This window comes from Atheta coriaria, unplaced genomic scaffold, assembly GCF_025399875.1.
Source record: "Atheta coriaria isolate IRGN ID8LTWV9N9 unplaced genomic scaffold, Caltech_Dcor_3.1 hic_scaffold_2_pilon, whole genome shotgun sequence".
Taxonomy (NCBI): Eukaryota; Metazoa; Arthropoda; class Insecta; order Coleoptera; family Staphylinidae; genus Dalotia; species Dalotia coriaria.
The window spans coordinates 813,145-838,327 of record NW_027045444.1 but is presented as its reverse complement, the minus strand read 5'-3'; the positions used below and the strand labels follow the sequence as shown (position 1 = coordinate 838,327).

At 35.2% G+C, this 25,183-nt stretch overlaps 1 protein-coding gene across 5 annotated transcripts in view; it reads left to right on the top strand.

Moving 5' to 3' along the window:
• The first annotated feature begins 4,116 nt into the window (after positions 1 to 4,116).
• Positions 4,117 to 25,183, top strand: part of LOC135800913 (homeobox protein cut) — a 45,015-nt gene continuing 23,948 nt past the window's right edge. For 4 of the 5 annotated variants that reach the window (XM_065314274.1, XM_065314256.1, XM_065314261.1 and 1 more), the window contains exons 1-2: positions 4,117 to 4,697; positions 21,744 to 21,926. In XM_065314274.1, coding sequence (XP_065170346.1) covers positions 4,575 to 4,697; positions 21,744 to 21,926 — 306 coding nt within the window. In that variant the 5' untranslated portion in view covers positions 4,117 to 4,574. Of the gene's footprint in view, positions 4,698 to 20,127; positions 20,233 to 21,743; positions 21,927 to 25,183 lie in introns of all 5 variants that reach the window. The other variant, XM_065314267.1, reaches the window with a different exon arrangement.

Sequence of the window (25,183 nt, the reverse complement as noted above, 5' to 3'; positions counted from 1 at the left end):
GTTACAACAAATTTCTTGACAATAGTTTATTAAGCATTAAATTCTTAATAAAATTATAATAATTAATCAAAATTTTATGCACAATTAGTATTTTTTATTGATTTTTAAAAATCACTTTATAAAAATACTGCATTTGTTTAAAAATTGAGGATAAATCAACAAATATATGAGCTACAACAAAATAAAAGATTGTAGTATATTGTTTATTAAATTTTATATTATATAATAATATTAAACAAAATTTTTAAATGTTAAAAGTATTTTTTATGATTTTTTGAAAACCGTACTTCATATTTAATTCTATGTTAAACTTGTGTTTAATGTTTTTTGTTATAAATTTGTTTATAACTCAAATAGAAAATAACTTACAACAAATTTAAAAACTGGAATGAATTAAGCGTTAAATTTTAGGCAAAATTATATCCAAACATTAAAATATTATAAATAATTAGTATTTTTTATTGATTTTTAAAAATGATTGTGTTAGAATTATTTTTCAATCTGCCAATGTTTAAAAAATTAACGATAAATCAACAAATATAAAAGTTATAACCAAACAAAATGTTGTTATATATTATTTATAACATTTCAAATAATATAATAATATTAAACAATAGTTTTAAACATTTTAAGTATTTTTTATGAATTTTTGAAAATTTTCTTTTGTTTTTTTTTACCAACGCTCTTATTACCATTGATTTTTTTACTAAAAAATATAAATAAATTAATAAATATTTTTTATACCAAAAAACTAAAACAATATTTAAATTCCCCATTAATTTGTTTACTTAATTATCAACAAAAAGTCCAATTTATTCAATTAAAAATATTTTTTCGCAATTTTTAAAAGATGATTCACATTTTTTGCTGATTTCATTAAAAAATAATAATTTATATATAATAACAACTTATTCAACTAAAAAATATTGTATTTCCTGCTAGCTGGAAACCGATTAAAGACTATTAAACGCACAACCTTGATTCGTGTGATTCGTGCGATTGGATCAACAATTACGTTCACGGCATCGACATCCACATCACACAATGCGACATGATCAATCAATTCCAACTCGCCTCGACTCCAATATAATTACGAAAAAAATCCATAACTTGAACATAATCACCCGGCAAGCGCACACACCAAATATCCATGAGTTCGTTCGTAGGCGACCGAGTGTATCGTGATTCAAAAGTAATTGACTCGTAATCCATCGTGATGTAATGATCGTCGCGTTCCAGCCGGTTGATTCCACGAAATCGAACTGTTTACCGTTTGAACGCGGGCGGCGTATTAGTCGATTAGAAACGCCAAGAATAAAAAGCGATATTTCGGTGTGCGGTGGAGGCAGGGAAACGATCGCTAATCGCTTTTTTGCATGATGTCGTCGATCAATTGATGCCTGCGGATGCCTGCCGTTCGAACCGCAAGAAAATACACTGATTTTGTTTTGTGTGTGGAAGTTTTTTGTTTTGTTTCGTTAATGTAATAATCGTGGGGGAGTCCCGCGGGCAATAAAATCAATGCATCAAACATAATGCTTGAATTTCGTTTGTAATAACTCAAAAACAATGTTATATTTTATTTTATACACATTGTAAAGAGTATTCTAGAGAAAAAATTCTCAAAATTTGATTTTTGATGAATTTTATATTTTTACCGCCCTAGGGCCGTAAAATATTTTTTTTGTCAAAAATATTTTTCCTTAAAAATCACAAATATTGTTGTTTTTAGTATTTTTACAAGTTTTACCAAAATTATTTCATTTTACGCCTCATTATTTTACCGCCCTAGGGCCAAATTTTAAAATTTTTCTCTTTTTATAAAAAATAGTACAGTTTCTCCTAAAATTAATATTTTTACTACTTTTTTTGCACACTTTACCCACTGAATTTACCAATATATCACGTTATTTTACCGCCCTAGGGCCAATTTTTTTAAAATTCTTTCTTTTTTTAGCAAAAAAACAGTTTTGTCCAAAATTAATATTTTTACCATTTTATTGTACACTTTACCCACTAAATTTCCCAATATATCACATTATTTTGCCGCCCTTGGGCCTATTATTATCATTTTTATCCAAAAATTTAAAAAAAATCTTAAAAACCACAAAAATAAATATTTTACATATTTTCCCAAGTTTTACCAAAACTATTTCCCACTGCATCATCATTTTTACTGCCCTAGGGCCGTAAACCTCACTTTTCCGCCCGGATTTTAAAAAAATATTTCCTGAATTGCCATTCATGATGTTTTTACACACGTACAAGCTACACTGTGACCACGTGGCGTGCAAGCCGACAGGGAGTCGTGTCGATTACGCGTTCGGCGTGTATTACACACTGTTTATAACTTCGGCGAGCTGGCTCGGCGCGCCACGCGCTCCGGCACCACATCATACGACGCCGCAGCCATGAAACGGCCCGGCCGGGGCGAAAAATGAACCCCACGGCATTGTTTCTCCGACAAATGTATCCATAACAAGGGAGCGCGGGCGCGTGCGGCCCGCAGAACGAAAGAAACGCAAGGAGAGGAAATGCAAAAGCAAAAGCTAATTGATTGATCAGTGCATGACACGGCAAGACGGCGGAATAAACAACAAACAGTGTGGAATGTTTTTGAATTTGGGAAAAATTATATAAAAACATGTTATGTGTGTTTATACAAATAGAAATGTGAATAATTGTGTCATAAAGTTTGTTTTAAATTATTGGTTAATTTAATTATATTTCGGAGAGTGTAAAGGTCAAAGCTCAAAGCTCTCCAAAAGCTCAAAATTTAAAAATTGTTATTTTTTAAATCTGTTAATTGAGTTTTGTAGATAATTTAATTCCAAGAAATTTATTTAAATAAAGTTTTTTAGTATTATAATTATTTTGGTTGCTATTCATTTTGCCAATTTTTTTTCGAAAAAAAATTAAAATTGTTTTTTGGAAAATTTGAAAAAAGGACTATATAGAGAATTTTATTAATTACAAGTTATTTTAATAAAAAAATTTGATATCTGTAATATTTTGGAAAATATCGGCAATTTTAGTTAAAAAAGCGCCAAAAATTTTGCAAAAAAATCAAAATCAAAATTTCAAAAAGCTATAAACGGCATTTTGTAGATAATTTAACTAGAAATAAAATATTTTAATAAACTTTTTTGATATTTTTAATATTTTAGATATTATCGATAATTTTGTAGTTTTTTGCAAAAATCAAAATTAGCAAAAAAATCAAAATCAAAATTTTAAAACTCTGTAAACGCCATACCATGTAAAATTTAATCCTGATTAAATTATTTAAATGCATTTTCTACGTAAATATTATAATTTGCCTGATATCTTAATATTTGTGTAAAATATCAAACTTTTTCGAAAATTGAAATTTTTAAATTCTGTAAACGGATTTTTACAGATAATTTAATACTGAACAAATTATTTTAATAAAAATTTTACGTAATATTAATATTTACGTCACAAATCACCAAAAACGAACAAAAATTTTGCAAAAAAAATTCAAGATTTGAAAAAAATGTCCAAAAAAAAAAAGAAGTGCTACGAATGCAGTAATGATTTTTTGCCCCGCAGTTCGCATAATCGAATCGCTTGCCGCTTGCAGACGACGTAATTTCGTTGTTTGGTCGCGTCGCAGTGGAAAACTAGAAAATTTCCATTTAAATTCGCAATTTGTAATTTGTAATTAAAATCGCGTCGCGCCACCTTCATTCTCCGCGCAATTTTTTATTCACATTAGCACTTTTTCCACTTTTATCCAAGTATTGATAATTCAGCGTTTAAAACCCCGGCAAACGAAGAAAAAGCAGGCAAAAAAACGAAAAAGAGTTTGATATCGACAAAAACTCACAAGAGAGAATAAATGTGTGCAGAAGAGACGCATGAGAAAGAGTAAAATATCTGCGCCTGTGAGCGAGCGGTGAGCGATTGGCCATCGAAGCGAGACTACGACTCGGTGCCGAAGAGGGCGCCTGCGATCGGCGCGATGGGCGGGCGATGGAGGGTGCGATGCGTCGAAGGCAGGCCTCGAAGGAGGCGCCGCGCGCGCACCGACCGACCGTCCCGCGACCGACCGAGCGACTTCCTTCCCCACGTCGAGCTCAGTGTTGGGCACCGCATCCCGACGAACGCACGCATCGAGAGACACTACCACCGCGCGACACAATATCGCGGCACTACCTCGCGCGCGCGTAAACCAAGAAACCGCTGTGCAAGTGACTGACTACAAAAAAACGCTAAAAAATTCAAAAATTTGTGTCAGTGATCAACAAATTAAAATTACAACAGTGTTCAAGTGTGGATTATTCTTCGTGAGCAACAACATGTTTGTGACCAAGTTTTCCAAGAGTACTTTTGGACTTTGAAGTTTTTTTTAATGAAAAAATTTGAAATTTTGGCGATATGTGCCCGCTGCGTAAATTGTGTGAATCGTACAATATTTTCTGACGGCTTTCACGCAAGAAAACAGCGAAAAGTGAAGTGTGCGGAGTGCGTGGTGAAGGAGGACTTTTTCGTGGGCCAAGATTACGCACAAAAAGGACGCCAAACTGGCGGAGCTAGAGGATCGCGTCCGCATGCAGCCCACGGCGACCGCCACTATCCCGCCGCCAGCGGACATGGACTTGCAGGCCATGCAATCCATGGATTGGCTCTTCAAAAAGGAGAGGATCTACTTGCTTGCGCAATTTTGGCAACAGGTTAGTCAAAAATCAAAAAAAAATTTTTTCAAAAAAAAAGTTTTTAGTGTAAACATCGCGTGCCGCTGCGAGCAACTAATTGAATGTTATTGTTCGTACACTACAACGCTTTAACTTGAAGCTAAAGCTAAAGTTTTCATTCACTTGTAACACAAACTCCAATAATAAAATTCACCTCCAAGGGAGGTCTTAATAATTACTTGAAAAATCTCCGAATTATTTTTGACTACCGGTTCTTCACCAAAAAAAAAAAAAAATTCTTAAAAACCATTAGTTTTATATCCATAATAGAATTTAGATTCTTATTAGTCTTGAGTTTTCTCATCAGCGTGCTGACATTTTTATTCCCATCTAATTTGACGTTTAGAGTCGTTTTTTGATTTTTGAATTCTGATAAAACAAACAATTTCCAACGACGAGAATATTTTTAGTCATTTTTAAGACGCAATAAATAACGATTTTATTCGTTTGGAACACTTTAAGTGTTTAAGACTTTGCAACTTTTCGAATCGTGAAATCGATAAAAGAAAAATATAAAATTACCCTTAATGTCCTTGGGTGTCATAAACATTTTACAGCCACCCTTGTTTAAGGACATTGCGATACTCTTGTATAATTTTTAGTACGAGTATATTGATGAATGTTGGACCAGGCTTTCATGATTGGAACCATTAGCGAGGAATTTTTTATAACTTTTTTATGGGCCGCTGTTAAATCATATAAATTTATACAAGAAAAGTTGTTCAAAAAAGTCAAAAATTATTTTTTGAGATTTTAGTGTTCGATTTCGTAAAGCAGGCGCCATCTCACGAGCTTTTGATGAAACTACGACTCTTAGTAGAAAGGCAAACAACCCTTAACATGTGTTAAGGGTAACTACATAGTTTCAAACTGTTTATAAAGTCAAAAATAGTTTTAATTTATTATTTACTTAGTCAGAAATTACCAAAAAATACATTTTTGGAGAAAATTTTGAAAAAAATTATTTTTTGGAGAAAATTTTGCAAAAAATAAAATTTTTGGAGAAAAAAATTTGCGAAAAATAAATTTTTAGAAAAAAAAATTTTTTAACCTAGGTTAACATTTGGTTTGTTTACTGACGTCTTTTTGGCACTTTCCCGATCAAGAAAAAAGTGATCACCCTTGTATATCGAACATCGAAATCACCCTCAAGTAATAGGGATGCCACCCTCGATACTTTAAGCCTCGTTGCGCTAGTCAATGCCTCAACGACACCGCAACGCTCGTCTTGGCATTGTGTGGGAAGATGCACACTCACCCTCTGCGCGGATGCTGCGTAGGAGGGTTGACGGCGAAAAAAACTTCCTTCCGTTCAGCTCGCTCGTTTTCCGCGCGTAAATCGTTTTCGGAGCGAAATCGAAGGGATGTTCGACACATTCCTGCACGTCCCGCGTCCGGCAGGATTTCATCCCCCTTTTTTTCTCGTTTCTGTGCCGTAAAAACGCCAACAAGTGTTGTGTTACTCTTCACTTTTGGAATATCTAGGTTAGTGGGATGTTTTTTTATGAGTTGGACTTTTTGAGTTTTAATTTTTCGATTTTTTTTGTTTTGATTTGCCCGAAGCGCATTTAGGGTTGTGTTTTGTATGCGATACGGGATTGATGGTGTTTACAGTCGTCATGTTTCGACATCCGCTGTGCGTTAGGGGATGATTTTTGGGGATCGGGGTGGAAATATTGGTTTTTAAACTCTGGAAATTGCTCGGCGCTCGTAAAAGCGCATATGTTCGCACTTGTTGAGCGCGGACAAAAGCGTCGATTGTTCTTCGCTCCGCTTCATTTCCGAGCTTTTTGTGTTGTCGTTTATCGGGGATGTGTGTTTATCAAATTCGCATAAAACGCGTAATTTCTATCCGGGCTCGTGTTGCGATTGAACAGGCATTGATTTTTACAACGCGTGCCACGGGCACATCTATAGGGGTGGATTTGTACAAAGGGTGGCGAATGAAAGAACAACTCAATACCTTTCAGAATATGTCAAACTTTTACAAAAATATTTGATATTGATACATTTAAAACAATGTTTAAATATTTTTGCAGTGAGTTTTTCAGTGACAAATTTTTTAGTCAACTTTGAATGAAGATTATAAACAAACTATTGTTGATAATAACTTTGTGTAAACATAATTTTGAAGATAATTTAATAATCTTTCAGAATATGTCAAATATTTTAAATTTTGTGTAGCGAAAACGTCAAAATTTTAAGTTTTATAAAAAATTACATAAAAATGCAATCGAAAATTTTGAATCCTTATAACATGAAAACAAAAAATGATTTTTAGATTATTTTTTTTCTAATTTATCACAAATTTCTTTATCTTTTTAACAACATATAGATAATTAGTGTAGTGCATCAGAAACAGCCACAATTTAAGTTTTTCTTCGAAATTTTCCATGTTTTTTAACATAAAAACTGTTTTTCTAAATATTTTTATTTTCAAACTTTGAAAGACTATTAAACAAAAACTACTTCATATAATTATATTCTGTAAACGCCAACTTAAAGATAATTTATTATTCTTGCAAATTTATCATTTACAAATCAATTTCTTATCAATTAAAACCAAAATATTTAATGATTAATAAAACACTACAAAATTATCACAAAAATTAAACACAATATTTGATCCTAGTTAATATAAAAACTAAAACACCTAACGATATTAAATTGGCCTCATGTTATGACAAATTTAATCATCTTTCAAACAAGGTATAGATAATAAAAATCGTGAGACAGGAAGCGCCACAATTTAAGATTTTCCATCGCTCTTCAAAGTTTCTCGCCATGACAACTGTTAGTGTCTTAATTCGCTGACCTTGCGTGCGTTGCGTGCCGGTGGGGGCATTTAATTGATTTCGAATGTGCATTCGTTCGTTTTTTGCCAATTTTTAACGATACTTAAATTACACCACACGGATTAACAATCGCGTTCCACTCGCACTTTACCACGGCAAGAAGTTCACAATCGAGAGCCGTAATGTGTTGTATTCATTTTTTTTCCAATGCAATAAACGAGCGGACGTGACGTCAACGGCGACAATATAATTTTCTAATATTCATCAATCAATCCCAATGGATCGCGCGGTGTTGTCGCCATAATGACAAATTCATTCTGCCGGGCTAGACGCTGGATTTTATCCGCGACTTTAATTCTAATTGCAATAATACGACGTGTATAATAGGAATAAATATAAACAATTGATACCACGACGATATTTATTAAAGTTTTTGTGACTTGTTTTTATCGTCGACGAGAATCTCGCCGTTGATTGGTTGATTGTGTATTGTTAATCCGTAATTTTTTCATTGATGTCGCACTCGCGCTTGCTCCGGGCAGCGAATTGAAAAGGAAACACTCCAAATTGATGAATTGATGTGTCATTCGACTATTGGTGACATCCTACTTCAATATTTATCGCATTCAGCGCGCTTTATTCGACCGCAATCACCGATCAAACAAGTGCTACTACTTTAAACACATCGTATGCAAAAGTGATGAGTGATATTCACTTGAAAAAATATACATGGTATGGAATATTTAATTGGCTTTCTAGAAATATATAATCATTTTTAATTGTTTATTTATAAATTGTTTGAAAAAAATAATTTATATAAAAAATGAAAATTATAAAAAGTTGTGAAAAATTATGTGCAATTTTAAACACTTGGTATGTTAATATGGTGCGTTGTATTACTTCAGTATAAATTTTATGTGATAGGAAATTTAATTAGCTTTCTAGTGATATATAACAATTATATATTATTTGTTTATAACATTATTTAAAAAAATAATTTGTAAAAATTGTCAAAAAAATTTAAATTTTCACTTTAAACACTTGGTATACAAAAACGATAATAGTTAATTAAACACCACATACATCATTTGAAAGGGAATTTAATTAGCTTTCAGAATATGTTTTACTTTTAAAATATCAATATTTTTAACCTAAAATTTCAGCCATAATGTAAAATAATCAATAAAATAAAAATTGATTTCCTGTTAAAAATAAAAACTCAACTTGCAGTAACATAAAATTAAAATTGTTTTCAATTGACGTATGGCGTGCGTGAATTGAGTATGTCGTGTCCGAATCGAAGGTCCCCGCAATACTGGCGACGATTATCCGCCGTTAATCGGTGATCAATCAATCAAAATCCGGCGGACAACAGAGCGCGTGGCATGCGCTGCTGGAAGTGCCCGGGTCACGCCAATTGACGCTAAACACATCCATCTATTGATGGGATGATTTAATCAATTTTATTAAATCAAGCACATCGAGAGCCACCGGTCGCGCGCGCTGATAAATATCGCTCGGCCAGTCAATGAATCATTTATTTATTGGCCCCGCTGCGCGACAGCCGATACCAGTACAATTTCGAAAATGTTTCGAATGCAAGTGGCGGATGGTCAGAGGCATGTCGACAAGTGCACTCGTGTAAATAAGTGTAAATAGCCGCGCGGAGGACAATAAATAAACTATAAATGCCAGTCGCTTTTCTTTGTGTGGTAAATTCAATTAGACAGGCGCGGAGATGTTCCGCGGACGACTTAAATCATTCGATAATTTGAAATTGAACGCGCCGTGCTTGGAAATTGATGAATAATCAACAGCCACCATCAGTGGTTTATTTATAGACATGATATTATAATATTTTAGACTTGTATTTGAAGAAAACTTTTAAAGGTAGAATTTTATTAGTGAATTTTGTAGTGGAAGTTTAAACACTTGGTATATGAAAACTATAGGTCCTATCAAAACCATTTAAAGTTTATATGTTACATCTGTTAATTGAATTTCTATAATTGTATATTTTAACAAAATTTCTCTAAGGGTTTGGTCGTAATTTATGATTTTACAAAGGAAAAAATTTTGACGAAGAATTATGACGATAAATCTTATTTCAAATTTGAACCCGGATTACTACGAACCTACACTAGCTAGAACAATAACGTTATAAAATTATGTGTAAAATTTAATTACCTTTCCAAATCCGTTTAAATATTTGTAATTTAATTATTAGTTCGTAAGTTATTAGTCATTATTTTTAACAATCATAATTTTGAACATAATTTCATGCGCAAAGTTTAAACACTTGGTATATGCAAACTATAAGTCCCATCACAACAATTTAAAGTTTATTTGATACTAAATATCATTGAGTTTCTAAATTATCAATTTCAATAAAATAACTTATAGGGTTTAGTAATAAATTACTATTTAATAAAGAAAATAAATTTAACTAAAAATTATGACTGCAAAAATTAGGGCAACTTTGGACTCAGATTACTACCGACCCGCATTACTTAGAACAATAACTTTTTGATATTATATGTAGAATTTATTTACCTTTCTAAATCTGTTTAAACATATGCATTTTATTTATTAGTTCATAAGTTATTAGCAATTTTGTAAAACATTAAAAATTCTGAACAAAATTTCATGTGCAAACTTTAAACACTTGGTATATTGATACTATAGCACCTAGATAACAAAATTAAATTTCATTTGATAGTAAATTTAATTGGCTATCTAAAACAGTTTTCATCAATAAAATCCTCCACATGGTTCAGAAGTTATCTGCCCTTTTCCACTAAAAATCAAACATCCCTCTTGTTCATTGTTTTTCATAAAATTCTCATGTTCTTTTAACGTTTATTGATCCTGATACTAATCCTACACCTCCTATTCATCACAACACCCCTCCGGAGTTTATTAACCGTCGGCGGCATTGATCTGGTAATATTTTATCCGGCCGCGAAAAATAATAAACACCTTATTGTTGCGGGGCGCAACATCTTTATTGTCTTGCTCATTTTTCACGATTTTCTTTCATCCCTTCGCGTTGCGGTGCGTCTTTATCTCGCCAAGTGAAAGATCGATGCGTTCGTCGCTTTTGTTTCGCCCGCGACCATTGAGAAAAACGACCGATGCGCCGATATTAGCAATGGAAATTTATAAATTCGGGCGCTGCGTAGGGATGGAGCACGCTCGAAATTCATTTGTGCCATTGTTCGGCGTACATCGGTTCTCGCATTGTCTTCTTAAACTTTTGTCTCCGCGTCTTCTTCGTCTTCTTCTCGCCGAGGGAAAACGCGAACAAAAAGGGTTCGACGCGTGTATTGAAGTTGTTTTGATTCGAAATTAACTCGAAATACTCGAACATGGGACGATGTTCTTCAGCCGCCCCCACACCCTATCAAAACCCCAATTCCTCATCAGCTTCGTGATGGAATCTTGAATCTGAAATCTTTTTCTTCAATATTTGCATTTCTCATTCGCGGCCCTCCTCTTCCCTCAGCTGCTGCTGCTTGGTTCTTGGTTTTGCGAAATCTCGGCAGTGAAGGGTTGACTGATTTCTGAATTTTCCACCTACGGCGGTGCTTTTAATGTAAATTGCACAAAATGCGACGCGGAGAAGAGCTAATAAACGAATTGATGATATAATAGCCCCCGCCTGCGCTTCTTCTGCTTCTTCGGCGTCGTCTCCTAGTGGGTACTTTCGATTTTCTAATTTGACTTTATTGCGTTTGAAGTGGTTTAATGCATTAAAGGAGAAGGTAATCAGAGAGAGGAGCGACGCACAGCCGCGGCCGATTCTAATGGCAACGAAAATGACTCGCAAAGTATTTCGTCTTCTTTCATATACACCGTGTTCTAAAACTAGTGGAGCGTCTATTCTCAATCAGTTTGAAAAATTTTATTTTCTTCAAAAGCGAATAACAGGTGAACCAATCAAGATATTCTAACAAATTATACATCAAATTAAAGCTAAAGAACTATATTTTGTTTGTTGTTAAAATGTATATCTTATCACTTATCGTTTAGTAGTTATCAGCTGTTAAAGTTGCACTATGTAAAAACTTGTAATTTTTGTAACATATTTTTCAAAACAATATAGAGACATTCTGGATTGACTTTTTAAATGCCTCCAAACATGTTATGAAAGACCATGAGTTGTTCTTTAAAATGGGCTTTTACCCAAATTTGTAACATGTTTGGCTTATGAGTTACAGGGTGTTGAAATATGCTCAATAAAATTACTTTCAATTTTTGCAAAAATTGTTTATAACAAAATTACTATACTTTACAACAAAAATATATTCTACTCATATACATAAAATGAAAGCTCTTGAATCAAGCTTTCCATTGATAATTTTGCAACAAATCTATCTCTTTTGGTTTAAAAGTTACAAGCGTTTAAATTTATACTTTTTAAAATTTCCGTGAACGTTGATATTTTGAAAACAAATTTTGCTCTCTTCTCGGATTCCAAGAGTTTCCTCGTAATCATAACTCCTGTCATTGAGCGGCGGTCGTCATGCGCTAATTAGATTACGATCCAGCGGCGGCGCAAAGAATGCCAATAAGTAAAGTTTTAATCCAATTACAGCGACGAATTGCCGAACGCGTTTTTATCCTTTTATCGTCGAATTGTTTGCGGCTTTGCGCGAATATCAACGAATTAAACGCACGTGTTTGATTGGTTTACCTACAGGGTGTTTCAAACCCTCTTTAAAAACATTTCCATAAAATTTTTCATGATTTATTAATGTATTTACCACGAAATTTTTGAATTTTATGATGTAGCATGTAATTTTAGGTAGATTTCTATAAATATTGTGTCTGTATGAATGTTTTTCGAAAATTTGGGACATTGGGACATCCCGTCTAGTCTGGCACATGCTGCGCGCAGTCAGCCGCAGCAATTTTCCAGTAATTAAGAGTCGCGCCGACCGAGAAACAGGTGCGATGTTTTTTCCTCATTCAGGCTTTGCGAAACTTCAATTCTGAAATTGACATTCTATAAATTAACGCAGCGCGTGTAGTGTAGTACTAGTAGAAAATCAAACAATGCGAACAAGTGAAGGTCACGAATTCTGACCGCCAAACGCACAAAAACACAAAGAAAATCGTAAAATTCCAAAACTGAAGACATGTGAACCGTAAACGATCGTAAAGTAAGGGTGCGCATTAAAACTGAGACGCCACACACATACACCAGAGAGGGCCGCTTGAGCACACCAGATGTCTGCAATAAATCCCAAAGAAGAGCTCATTATAAACATGTGCAACTCTTGATTTTTTCGATTTTTTGTCATTGATTTTGGGAATTCAATTTTAGGGTGTTCCAAGGGTTGAAAACACATTGAGTTTGGTATCGTTTAAAAGCTGGTTAAATTATCTATTAAATAGTGAAAGCTTTATGGAAATTAGTTAATTAGGTGAGGAGATACAGGGTGTTGAACATTTTTTTCGAATTTTTGTCATTTATTTTTGGGCATTCAATTTAAGGGTGTTCCAAGGGTTGAAAACACATTGAGTTTAATATCATTTAAAAGATAGTTAAATTATCTATTAAATAGTGAAAGTTCTATAAGAATTACTCGATTAGGTCAGGAGATATAGGGCGTTGAACATTTTATCTATTTTTTGTCATTTATTTTTGGGAATTCAATTTAAGGGTGTTCCAAGGGTTGAAAACACATAGAGTTTAATATCATTTAAAAGATAATTAAATTATCTATAAACTAGTGAAAGTTCTATGGAAATTAGTTGATTAGGTGAGCAGATACAGGGCGTTGAACATTTTTTTCAATTTTTTGTCATTTATTTTTGGGAATTCGATTTAAGGGTATCCCGAGGGTTGAAAACACATTGAATTTAATATCATTTAAAAGATAATTAAATTATCTATTAAATAGTGAAAGTTCTATGGAAATTAGTTGATTAGCTGAGGAGATACAGAGCGTTGAACATTTTTTTGGAAAAAATTTGCAAAAAATCTTTTTGTGTAATTATTGATGATTATTTGAAGGTGTTCTGAAGTTGAAGGTTTTTTGTTGTTCAGACATCAACCTTGTGACTTGTATCCATTCGTGAACCGTCGCGGCGCGTCGCAGGAATGATATTGTTGCAGTAACGCGCGCGAAACGACTGCGCGACTTTGATGGAGGGGGGCGGCGATCCGAACTCGTACGAGTGCATATAAACGCTTCTATAGATTGAATATCCAGCGCTGCTGCCGGTGCCGGCTGCTCAGTGCAAAAACCCGAAAAGAATACAACGAAAAAAAGGGTTATCGCGGCGGGAGGTGGGTGTAGCCGATACGCGGACACTCCTTCGAACACCGAGCGCCTGCCGGCCCGCCCCACCACGATATCTGATATAGATGTGCACAGATCCCGAGATGCCGGGCGTAAAAGTTCGCCGGAGCGCTCGTCGATAACCGAGAAGGACGACGCCGCCACGCCGCCACCGCTACCGCCGCCGCCGACGCCTCACGTCGATGCGTATCGCTATTTATCCGCGCCGCACATTCAGCGCATGTTTTCCGCGTGTTTTTTACGCTTTTTCTTCGCCGTCCTGCGCACGCCGCCGCAGGACCCAGACACCACACCCTGCGCCTTCGACTGCGGCTTGTGCGACAGATTAATGAATCAAAATGAATCAAAACAAATCGCGTCGTAACGATTGGTCATTGTGGCTGCGACTCCCACATACGCGCCTTCGCATAAACATTCATTTTACGCCTGATACAGGGTGTTAACCACATTGTGTCATACATCAACAAAAGCCCTTTAACACACCTACACAACCCTTCAAACAGAATTTATTTATCTTTTATACTTTAGTAGTAATTTGATGTTAAAGTATATTTTTATATAAAAAAAACACAAAATTTTAAAAATTTAATTCCGCCATTTTGAATAAATATATTACTATTATTTAATCGGGATCTGAGAGTTAATTAATAACAGTTTATGAGAAAATTTTCCCCGAGTCAATATCTTGTCTAGTTTCGGAGTTACACGGCTTCAAAGTGGACCTCCTAGGAGGGTACCCTCAATCTGAACAAATCTAAAGGTACCTCCATATAAAAACGACTAATAGCCGCGACATTAGCTCCCCGCGCGATTAATAACCTCGCCTCGTCTGCAGCCAGTGTTTCTCTCCGAATGTGTCACCGTAATTGATGTCTGGCGACTGCGGTACACCCGAAATACAGAGTCTGAAGCAAGACGGCGAGCGTCTGGCGTGCGGGACACCTACACTTTTGATTAATGGCAGACTACAATAGGGCATATATTCACATTTCGGGTCTCTTTCTCAAACGCATCTCGAATTCGAAGCACCGACTGCGGCCACATGTGTGTTACACGTCTGGCGACCGACCATACCTTCAAATTCACGTTATAGATTAGCACGTGGGATGCACACGTGATTCATCTCTTGGTGCGCACACAATGCACGACATAAACTCAATCAACTTTTTTCTTTTCTCGAAGAGATGTCAGAATTGTAATCAAAATCAAAAACAAGCAGGGTACCATCAACGCATCAAAGTGTATATTGTATCTGCGCGATTCTTGACTTGAATTAAGATTTGGTGCGCGAATTAAAATTAAATTATTAAAATTGAAATTAAGAAATGCGCGCACCAGCGAGCGCGGCGCGATTCACGCGAGTACGATTGCGTGGGCGCAACCTTTGCATTAAGAGATCGTTGACCTTGCGGCCGACAGCCAAGACCGAGATTTTCTTTTGTCTCTTTGATGCAAGACAATTTATAATCAAATTTATGCTGAAGCGCCTTTTCTAGAACACTGAAATGCAAGTTTTTACTTTTGACACGACCACAAGGAACACACTGTATAATTTATAGATTGTCATACCTTTTTGGATAGGTGATTAAATTTCCTTTAATATGCATTTTATTGTTATTAATTATCTTTATTAGTTTTGAATTTATAAAGGTTTAAAGTTTTAATAAATTTAAAATTTTTCTAAAAATGAAATTTTTTATATTTTTTGAGTTTTACAATAAACTAATAATTGGATTATATTTTGTTATAGCTCATTTTAAAGCTAATTAAACACGCTTTAATTTGGTGTATATAAAGTTAATCTGGTGTAATTAGTATAAAAGTTACAAAGACTTAAAGTTGAAGTTATATTTTTCTCAAAAAAATAAAAACATGATTTTTACTTTTATAAACAAAATTTCAACAATTTAAAAGTTGTTAAACTAATATTGTTATATATCAATGTATGCACAATGAAATAATCTACAATATGCCATTTAAACGATTAGATTATCACCCATAGTTTAGGCTAGACCGCCCGCCAAACAATTCGCCTTGAAACTGGCGATCGAATTATATTAGACCAATCAATCGTATCAAATATCACACATTGCATGTGGTCACGATCGATTAAAACAATTCGACGATTAAATTTCCGTCGACGACTCGTCAGCTCTCGGTCACTTAATCGCCTCGACGCGCACTTAACTATCAATAAAGTAAGATGATCCGCACGCGGCGTTATCACGTCCATTGTGCACCGGCGCAAATTATGCATCTCGCAGCTTCGCCAATTAATCGACCCATGTGAGTGTGTGTGGTATATCGTCGTATCGGATCGTGCTCAGTGCGCTCCGCGCGCCGCGCTTATCTAAACTTTCCCACAGCGTTGAGTCGCTCGCGCGTGCGCCGCGCACAATTCGAGTGAGTTAAGTCAGGAGACGCGCGAGAATGTGCTTATACCTGCAATAAGCTTGCGTTGTTTTTGCGCCAACGCGTGTTTATCGCCACAAGAATTGAATATCATGGGGCAGCGACATACACCGCACACCCGGGAGATAAACAATTGCTAACCCCATCATCCATCATCTTCGAATTTCGCTTAATAAGCGAAACAAACAGAAAAACACACAAAACACGACTACTGTGTGTGTTGTGTCTACATTTTCGAAAGCATAGAGCCTTTGAGGGGAGCTTTTCGACGCTGTGGGAGACACGATCAGTCAGTTCGATATCTGTTCGTAATAAATACCAGATGTTTCTACAACTGACTTAAGTCGTGTTGTGGTTCGATTGATGCCGCTCGAAACTCGTTTTTTTTTTCGTGCAAACAGATGTGGATCAAGCTAAAAAATGATGAATATTAATATACCATGCGTCGAATGCGTTTACCAGACGACGAAGATTTTCGTTTTTATTTATCGACAACGGTTTTTGTCGGCCTCGAAATTAAAACAATTGAGCGCCGACGACGACGACGACATCTAATCGTTCACACATCCTCTTCCGCTGCATTTCGATTTCGGTTATTGTTGTTCAAGAGAGCCTCAACGAAGAACAAGAATACATGAAATCGAAAACTATGCAAATTACAATAAGTATAGTGCGCATGCGCGTATGCGTCAAGCATTGGCTTTTGTTTCGCGCTGATGACCTCTGAAAAGATGCTTTGTTTATGAATGCCGGTATTCAAATGTGGTATTTTTAGGCTTTTTTTTATTAGCCCTGCGTATATTCCCACCCTCACCACACACACCCTCATCCCCCGAATTAAAAATCAAAATATATTGCCTGACGTTTTAATAAGTTCGCTGCCATCGTCGTCTTCTACGGCATTTTTTTCTTCGGCTTTTTGGTTTGGTATTGGAGGGTTGCTTATGCATCCACTTTATAATATTACAACGTTGAGATATTGCCACCCCCACCCCACTTTTGAATTACCCGCGAAACAACGCTATAAAACTGTATGACGGGGTATGACATTAGAATATTGCCATACCTCACACCCCTATAGGAGATGTGCACCCCTAAAATATTTTTTACTTTGGAAACAATAAAATTTATCGCTGTAATTTCAAACATTTTAATCGAAAATTTTATAAGGTATTCTCATTAAACTATGCAATGTTATTATTTTTTTGTTGTTGTTTATTTTCATATAGTAATTATTTAATTACGTGTAATTACATGCATTTTGTTTTTTGAAGAGTAAAAAGTTGTGTTGACTTTGATGAGTTATAACGTGAAAACTAAGAATGTTATGAAAATGAAAATTTGAAGACTTATAAGAAATTTTATTGGCTATTAACTTGTAAAATTTCGTTAATTTTGTTTGTTTAAGTTTTTAGTTATTTAATAATTAAGATAGTATTGCATTTGAATTTTTTGCGATTAATGCTAATCAACTTTGTATTTTGAAATACTGTAATTATATAACCAATCTGGCGATTTTGTTCAAAATTAATACATTTGTTGATAATTTAATTATCTTTCAAATAGTGAAAAGTTTAACCTTATATTATTTGTTGTTTACGAATTATTAAACAATTTCTAAAATATTGTATTTTTCAGATTTTTGTTTTGGTACCGACTTTGCAAGCAAATAACTTTTAAACTAATCTATAGATTTTGTTTAAAATTTGGTATTTTATAAATAATTTAATTATCTTTTAAATAATGTAAAGTTAAATCTTCTATCATTTGTTGTTTAGTAATTATTAAACAATTAATAAAATATTACATTTTTCAAATTTTTATTTTTTCACCAAAGTTATCTTCACTTTATAAGCGTATAACTATTAAACTAATTTATCAATTTTGTTTAAATTTTAGTATTTAATACACAATTTAATTATCTTTCAGTGTATAAAAAGTTTATTGTTCTATCTTTTGTAGTTTAAAAATTATTCAACTTTTACCAAAACTTTCAATTTTTTACTGTTTAAAAATCAAAAGAAATCGATTTTGCATTGTATTATTACAAATTCACCCCTTAAAGGGTGTTATACGGGGGGTGGGGATTTGAGTACATGAGCCAATGAAGCCACAAGGCAATTTTCACAGCACGCAAAGACAATAGACTTAAACCGCGTTGTTTTTCGCTCGCAGCACACAACGCCAACATTCGGGGGGTGTATGTGGGTTGTGGGGGTAATATATTTTTTTGATCAAAATTTATACCCCCGGCCGGGCACGTCATATCGTAAATCCACTTTGCATCCTCGCAATCTCTAATGTTCAATGCGCCGCCGCCCGTTTCTCGCTTTCGCGAGGATATGCATATGAGGGGGTTGCCATGTGCGCATACCGCACCCCCATCCCACCGCACATATCGAGGGTGTTATTTTTCGCACTCTTTCGCACCGCCGAACGCGATGAACGGTGTATGAGAGCAAACCGAAAGACGCATATTAATAATCTAAGGGATCGCATCGGTCGGCTTTTATTGTTTAAGGGTGGCCCGCGCCATGAATATATTAATATTAATGGCCGTCCCGACGCGGCGATGCTTATTTTTCATCAATAATTTTATTAAAAATTTAATATACCGCGCGACGCCGACGATAAATATTCGTGTGCACTTTGACGCCCGGATAACCGCCAAATCCGTGGGGGTAGTTTTATGAATTTTGGCAGGTTTATTGACAATTTATTTCTTAATCATTTAATCAAAAAATCAAACCGATTTATTCAATATCTCCGACGTTATTAATAAAAATCTAAAAAATTGTAAATAATTTTTATGCAATTTTAACAATAAATAACTATTAATCCAATCGATAAAATTTATTGAAACATTTTAATTTTACGAGGAATTTAACCCTCTTTTAATCTGTGAAAAGCCTATAAAGATATCATCCCCCAATCAAAAGTTATCGATAAAAATCCAAACGACAAATTTTTAGCATCTCAAGACGCTCGACAAACATCTTAAAAGGGTGGTTAAACACCCTTAAAAAGAGGGTTGCTTATTGAATTACGACGTGGTTAGCGACGAAATTGAATTATAAAAGAAGCGCAAAGTCTCGAACTCGCGTTAAATTTATGAAGCTGTCGATGAATTAGCGTTCAATTGGGCGGAACGCACCGCGCCGGCCGAACGGGTTACTTAAGTGGCGAGCCGGCCGAGGTGAGTGCCGTCGATGACTTAAGTCGATGAGTCGATAGCTCATTGGTCAAGGCTCGAACAATGCGAGCACAGGTAGACGCGGACACGCGCGTCGACGTGCGACCTGACTCAGCGCACATCGCACACATACTCGACGCGCTCAACGCGCCGGACTTACTTAACTCGACTCAGTAATGCTTCACTAGTTGCGCGAACAACTTGTGCGTGTAAAACGTTACTTAAGTCACTTTAGTGCTTTGCATCGATGATTTAACCATGAGGTGATACAAAAATCAATGAAATTTTGTTTCCCTTCTTTAAAGCTTTGCAGTTTGAGAACCACTGCTTCGATTTTGTTGAAATTTTGTACACATGTAACAAATTTATTCGTGTTTATTTGTGCCAAAAATAAATGTTGGCAGTTGATTATTTATTTAGTTATTTCAGATTTAGTCAGATGATGATTTTAAATTTTTTCAAAAATCATTCATTTTCAAATGCTGATAACACAAAAACTACTTATCAGAATTTAATAAAATTTACAAAAATTAAATAGAATTTTATAGTCTATATTTTGACGTTTCAAATTTTACTTTACAACTAATAGTTTTTAAGTTATAAGCAATTATTTAAAAGTTTATATTTTTGTCTGTTTTTCCACCGTTTAAGTCTCCATTTTCCGTTGTTTTATTGTATTGTTTTTAATATTTTTCAAGGTATAATGGTAGAGTGATCCGCCGCGCGAAATCAATCAAATCCCCGAAACCACCACCAAAAAGCGCGCGTGTTTTACAAGCGATTTGATGATTTTGTTGCAAAATGTAAGTGTTTTCCATAACCAATTCATTAACCCCCCAAAAACCAGCCGCTTACTGCCGTTAAAACAAACAAAAATAAAGCTTCTGCACTTACATCAACAACATTGAATCACACGCTTGTCAAAAACACTGATAAACATCCTAAACAAACAAATTGGTGGTGGTTATACAAAAAATTAAAAAAAATCAACAAAAATACATAGTTCTATTTTGCGGCGCCATAGTTTTGGAACCTCTGGTTGGATTTCTTTGAAATTTAGCCTCCTGATGTAGAATTTAATTGGCTTGGATACAACGAAAAAAGTAATGAGTTACGTCGCATGGTTTGCTAATTATTGATGAGAAACCAAAGATTTGTTGGAATCGTACCAAAAAAACATAAAACACAGCGTTGAAACATATTGAAAAGTTAATTAATGCTTGTTTTGCGCGCTCGGCATCACCCGAAAGCTCTTACACACCATCGTAATGAAACCCTCTCCTTGAAGTCCGATGTCTCGTCCGCATTGAGACATCAGAGACAACATCGGGATGTGCATCGAGTCGGTGAAAAACGGCCTTTGATTAGACGAGTCCTCTCTTTGATTTCTTTCGTTTCAATCGCTCCGCAAAGTTAATTAATCCCATGCTTTTATTCATCTCGCGCGCTGCGCTCATTTTCTCCTCTCGGCGCCTAGCGGAGCGGTGAAAAAATAATATTTTGTCATTTATAGATCGAACACTCGAAATAATACTCGAAGCTCTCGCGCGGTTTCGAGTTTCCAGCATTTCGAACATGTGTTTTTTAAATAACCCTCTTGCCGTGCGCGAGTATCGTCTCTTGCGGGCGGACTGCTTGTCCTCGCATACCGGAAACTTAAATCATTTGTCCGTAATACCATCGAAACGCGAACGCTGACTCGCGGAGAGTCATTCGATGCATGAAAAACATTAAAACATTAAAAGATTTATCGCAAGCTATAATTACGCGCTTGTGGTGATGTGGGTACGTGGGGATTTTCTACACATTAATACCCTTTCGTTTTATATTAAAAGAGTATTTTTTTCATAATATTTTTGGCAAAAAATTGCAAATTAAACACAAAAGAGTGAAATTTTTTTTTGAAAAATATGAGTCTTCTTTAAAGCCCCACAGTTTAAGTACCGCTGGTTTAAAAATTACAAAAAAATTAACGCTGATAGACAATTTTTTAAACTTTAATCACATTTTTGAATTTTTGATAAATAATTATTAGTTTATAAGATATTAATTATTTTGTAATGAATTGCAAAATAAAAATTAAAAAATTACGAAAATATTTCATCAACTTTAAACCCCAATAATTACTAAACTATTGATTAAAACTTAACAAAATTTTGCATACTTATAAATAATCTAATCATTAATCATATCCTATAATATTATCATAAAATACCTTTGCGTTAAAAAGTTATCACACTTTTTATAACTCATTGTACTAATTTTACCACAACTGCAAGTTTCCAAGTTAATCTTTTGTTTTTGCTGTTTCTAGAGAGCCACGCTGGCTGAAAAGGAAGTGTCGACGCTCAAGGAGCAGCTCGCCACCGGCCCGTCGGCGAAGGACAGCTCAAGCGCCGCCACCGCTCCTTCGACGCCCACGCACAACAACGAAGCGTACCACAAAGAGATGGAACGCAACGCTTACGAGAATGAAATCGCTGCCAAAGAAAAAGAGGTAAGTCGTGAATCAAAATAAACTGTGTGCGAATTTCGACACGTGCCAAAAGGGTCCTTAAAAAGGGGTGGTTCACGTTCCCTTAAGAGAGGCTTAATTACTGATTTTTCTTAGCAGCTTAGCCGGATGTAAACGAGTTCGCGATCAAAACTCACGGAATCGAATTAAATTGTCGCGAAACTTGTAAGCGGCTTAACGGAAAATTGGAAAACTCAAAGGCAATGAACTTGAAACGATGATTCAGAATAAAATCGAGTATTTCACTAGTTTTATCATCACCGAATTCATCGACGAGTTCATTGTCTTCGGACTGCAATTTGATATCGTCAACAATACACATGTACGAGTATACTATGTTGTGTTTTTTCGCCCGAAGCGGAAACGGAAGTTTTCTTATCGCCACAGCACTTATCGTCGCTTTTGTTATTTTCGTGCGGCGGCCATCGACGCATTTATTGACCGAGCGAAACAAATCGAACACGAACGTATTGAATGCGTATGTTTCTGTTGATAATTCGCGATGTTGACACCAGATAACGCATTATTATGCAGAATCCACTGGGCGTCCATGCGTGCACAATCATTTTTCTTGTTTTGTTTTGTTTCCGCGCGCGAGCGGTGTATTTATACGGCGAAATGCGCGAAACAAAGAAATTTCATTTCGTTTCACTAGGCATGCGTTGCGCTGTTCATTCGCGTATAACTTTGAAACTAATCGGTGGAAATTTGTAAATTTTTAGGTGTGCATAAAGAGTTTATCTGGGTGTAGATGGGTGAAAGATTCAGTCAAAATTTTTGAGTATTATTAAAGTTATTAACAGTTTAGTGAGTTGATGACAAAGTGATGAATTTATGAATTTTCAGTTTATGGGCACGTAACTTTCGAAGTAACAGGCGGAAATGTCTCAAATTTTGTACGCAGATAAAGAATTTATTTGACTATATATGGGCGGAAGATTTATTGTAAAATGTTTATTATTACTAAAGTTATTAATAATTTAGTGACTTGGTGCGCAAGCGTCAACTTGAAATATGATTTATTTCCCTTTTATGTCCATAACGTAAAATTGTTTAAAGATACATTATTGAAATTAACCACGGTTATACACAATTAAATTCTTTATCAAACTGTGAAAACCGTTTGTGTTTATCTCAATTAGTTTAAAAGATATTTGATGTTGAAATTGGACAAAAGTATTTGTCCGCATTTTTGAAAAATGATGTAAAAAATGTATCAAACCGCATCGAAATGCTATTTCTGTTATTGTTCGGTCCTCCGCCCGCCGTCGAGGTGAAATTAAAACTATTTTCGTGCACGCGCTCGTCGGAAAAGCTGTTTTCGAACAAGATCTACCTCTCTATAAAGCACGCGAGCGATTCACCTCGTGTGGGAGTCGCGTCGAACGCGTGCGTCGAGCAGTTTCCTGATTGTTTCCCTACGCACACCGTGGTGCAGGCGGGCAGGCGAGCAGCTTCATTAGATTTGAATTATCGGCGTCGTCGAGCAGGAGATAATAACTAACTTCGCCGTGCTCACTGCTTGCTCACTGCCGCGGCCAAAATAAACAATGCTCGCTCACTTGTGCGACGCGAGTGCGAGTGCTACCACTCTATGCAATACTTAATTATACAGTGTGTTCTGAGCTGCATTAGAGATGCAATTGTCAAATGCGTTGAGTAGGTATGAGATTTGTTGGCTTTTTGGCAGACTGTAAGGTGTACGTCTGGCGCGGTATTTTTTTGCACGTCCAAACACCGACGTGCGGTATTTGTCGTTTTGAGACTTTAATTTGCTGCGCGACGTACTTAAAATAATCGCGAGCGTATCTCTCCTCCTACTTGATGCATTTATTTGCCTTCCTGCTTGCTCCCACTATCGTGAGACTCAGAACCGTGCTACAGACTTAATCTCAACTTTAGAGACGCCCAACTTCTAAAGTTATTGTTGGAATTTTTTGTCATTTACAACATAGATACTGTGATTATCTATCTTTAATATGGTGTATTATTAAAAAAATGTAAATTGTACATTCGTCGCAAAACGAGTTTTAGAAAAAAAGTGATAAAAATGTGAAAACTTCTTTAAATTACAATAATTAAAAACTAATGTATAGATATAAATGAAAATTTGTCACATTATAAAGGACTAAATTATACATCTAGCGATAAAATTTGGGTCAGCTGACCTTATTAGTTTACGAGTAATTAGCAATTAAATAATTATTTTTATATTTTTTGTAAAAATATTTCACTTTTTTTAAACCATAATATCTCCTAACACACTGTATATAACTAAACGAAATTAACAATAATTATACTAGATAATATAATCTTTAAACTGGTCAAAACAGAAATTGTTTATCTCTAATAGTTTGTCCACAATCGCGTCGCAAAGTTGCTGTTACAAATGTAGTTAAATATTTTTCTCTAAATCCACATCTGTTGCTCGGAATACCTTTGCGACACACAAAACGATGAGCAAACAGATCTCGTGCGAGCGTTCGACGCGCTTATAAATTGCTTTCTTTATTGAAATCTATATTTGTATCGACTATTATTATATATTAATGCTCCAAGCGCGCGCTGCCTTCACAGCGTCCACAAAAATACTCCGCATTTCGAAAATTTTTCTGATTTTGGCTGATATTGCATTTAATCACATTTTACATTAACTTTCGTCGCATCATTGCGATTCTCACCGATTTCGACGACATTCAACACAAATATGTCGAGGGGGCACGCCTGCGGTGGGCACGTTAATCGTATTTATAGTATCGAGACGAAAATATCGCCGCCGCACGGGCAAAACACAGGAAAATGTCGAATGTCGAAAACGATTTTTTGACTTGTGGACGCGACGACGATGACCGCAAACCATTTATTGTTTCGGTTAGCCGGCTAATCTTGATTGGTGATTTATTGACGACGTTTCGTAAATATTGCGGTCGATATAATCAATGTCAACTGGCAATTCGCGTTTCAGCAGCGTGATTTTTAATCGGCGATTGTATAATTTCAATAATTAATAAGCGATAAGCCGGCGGGTTATCGTGGCTTCCTTGTGGTCTCGGACTTATTGAACAGTTACGCTAATTAAAATTAGAATTCGATTGATGGAATGAATTTTTATTTAGTTTCACATCGATTCGCACACGAGTTAGTTAAAAATTCGCAAGATTTTTTCGGTAAGTTACTAAATCATCAATAACTTTTAAACTATTTGATCGAATTTAATAAAATTTGGCATGGTTATAGTT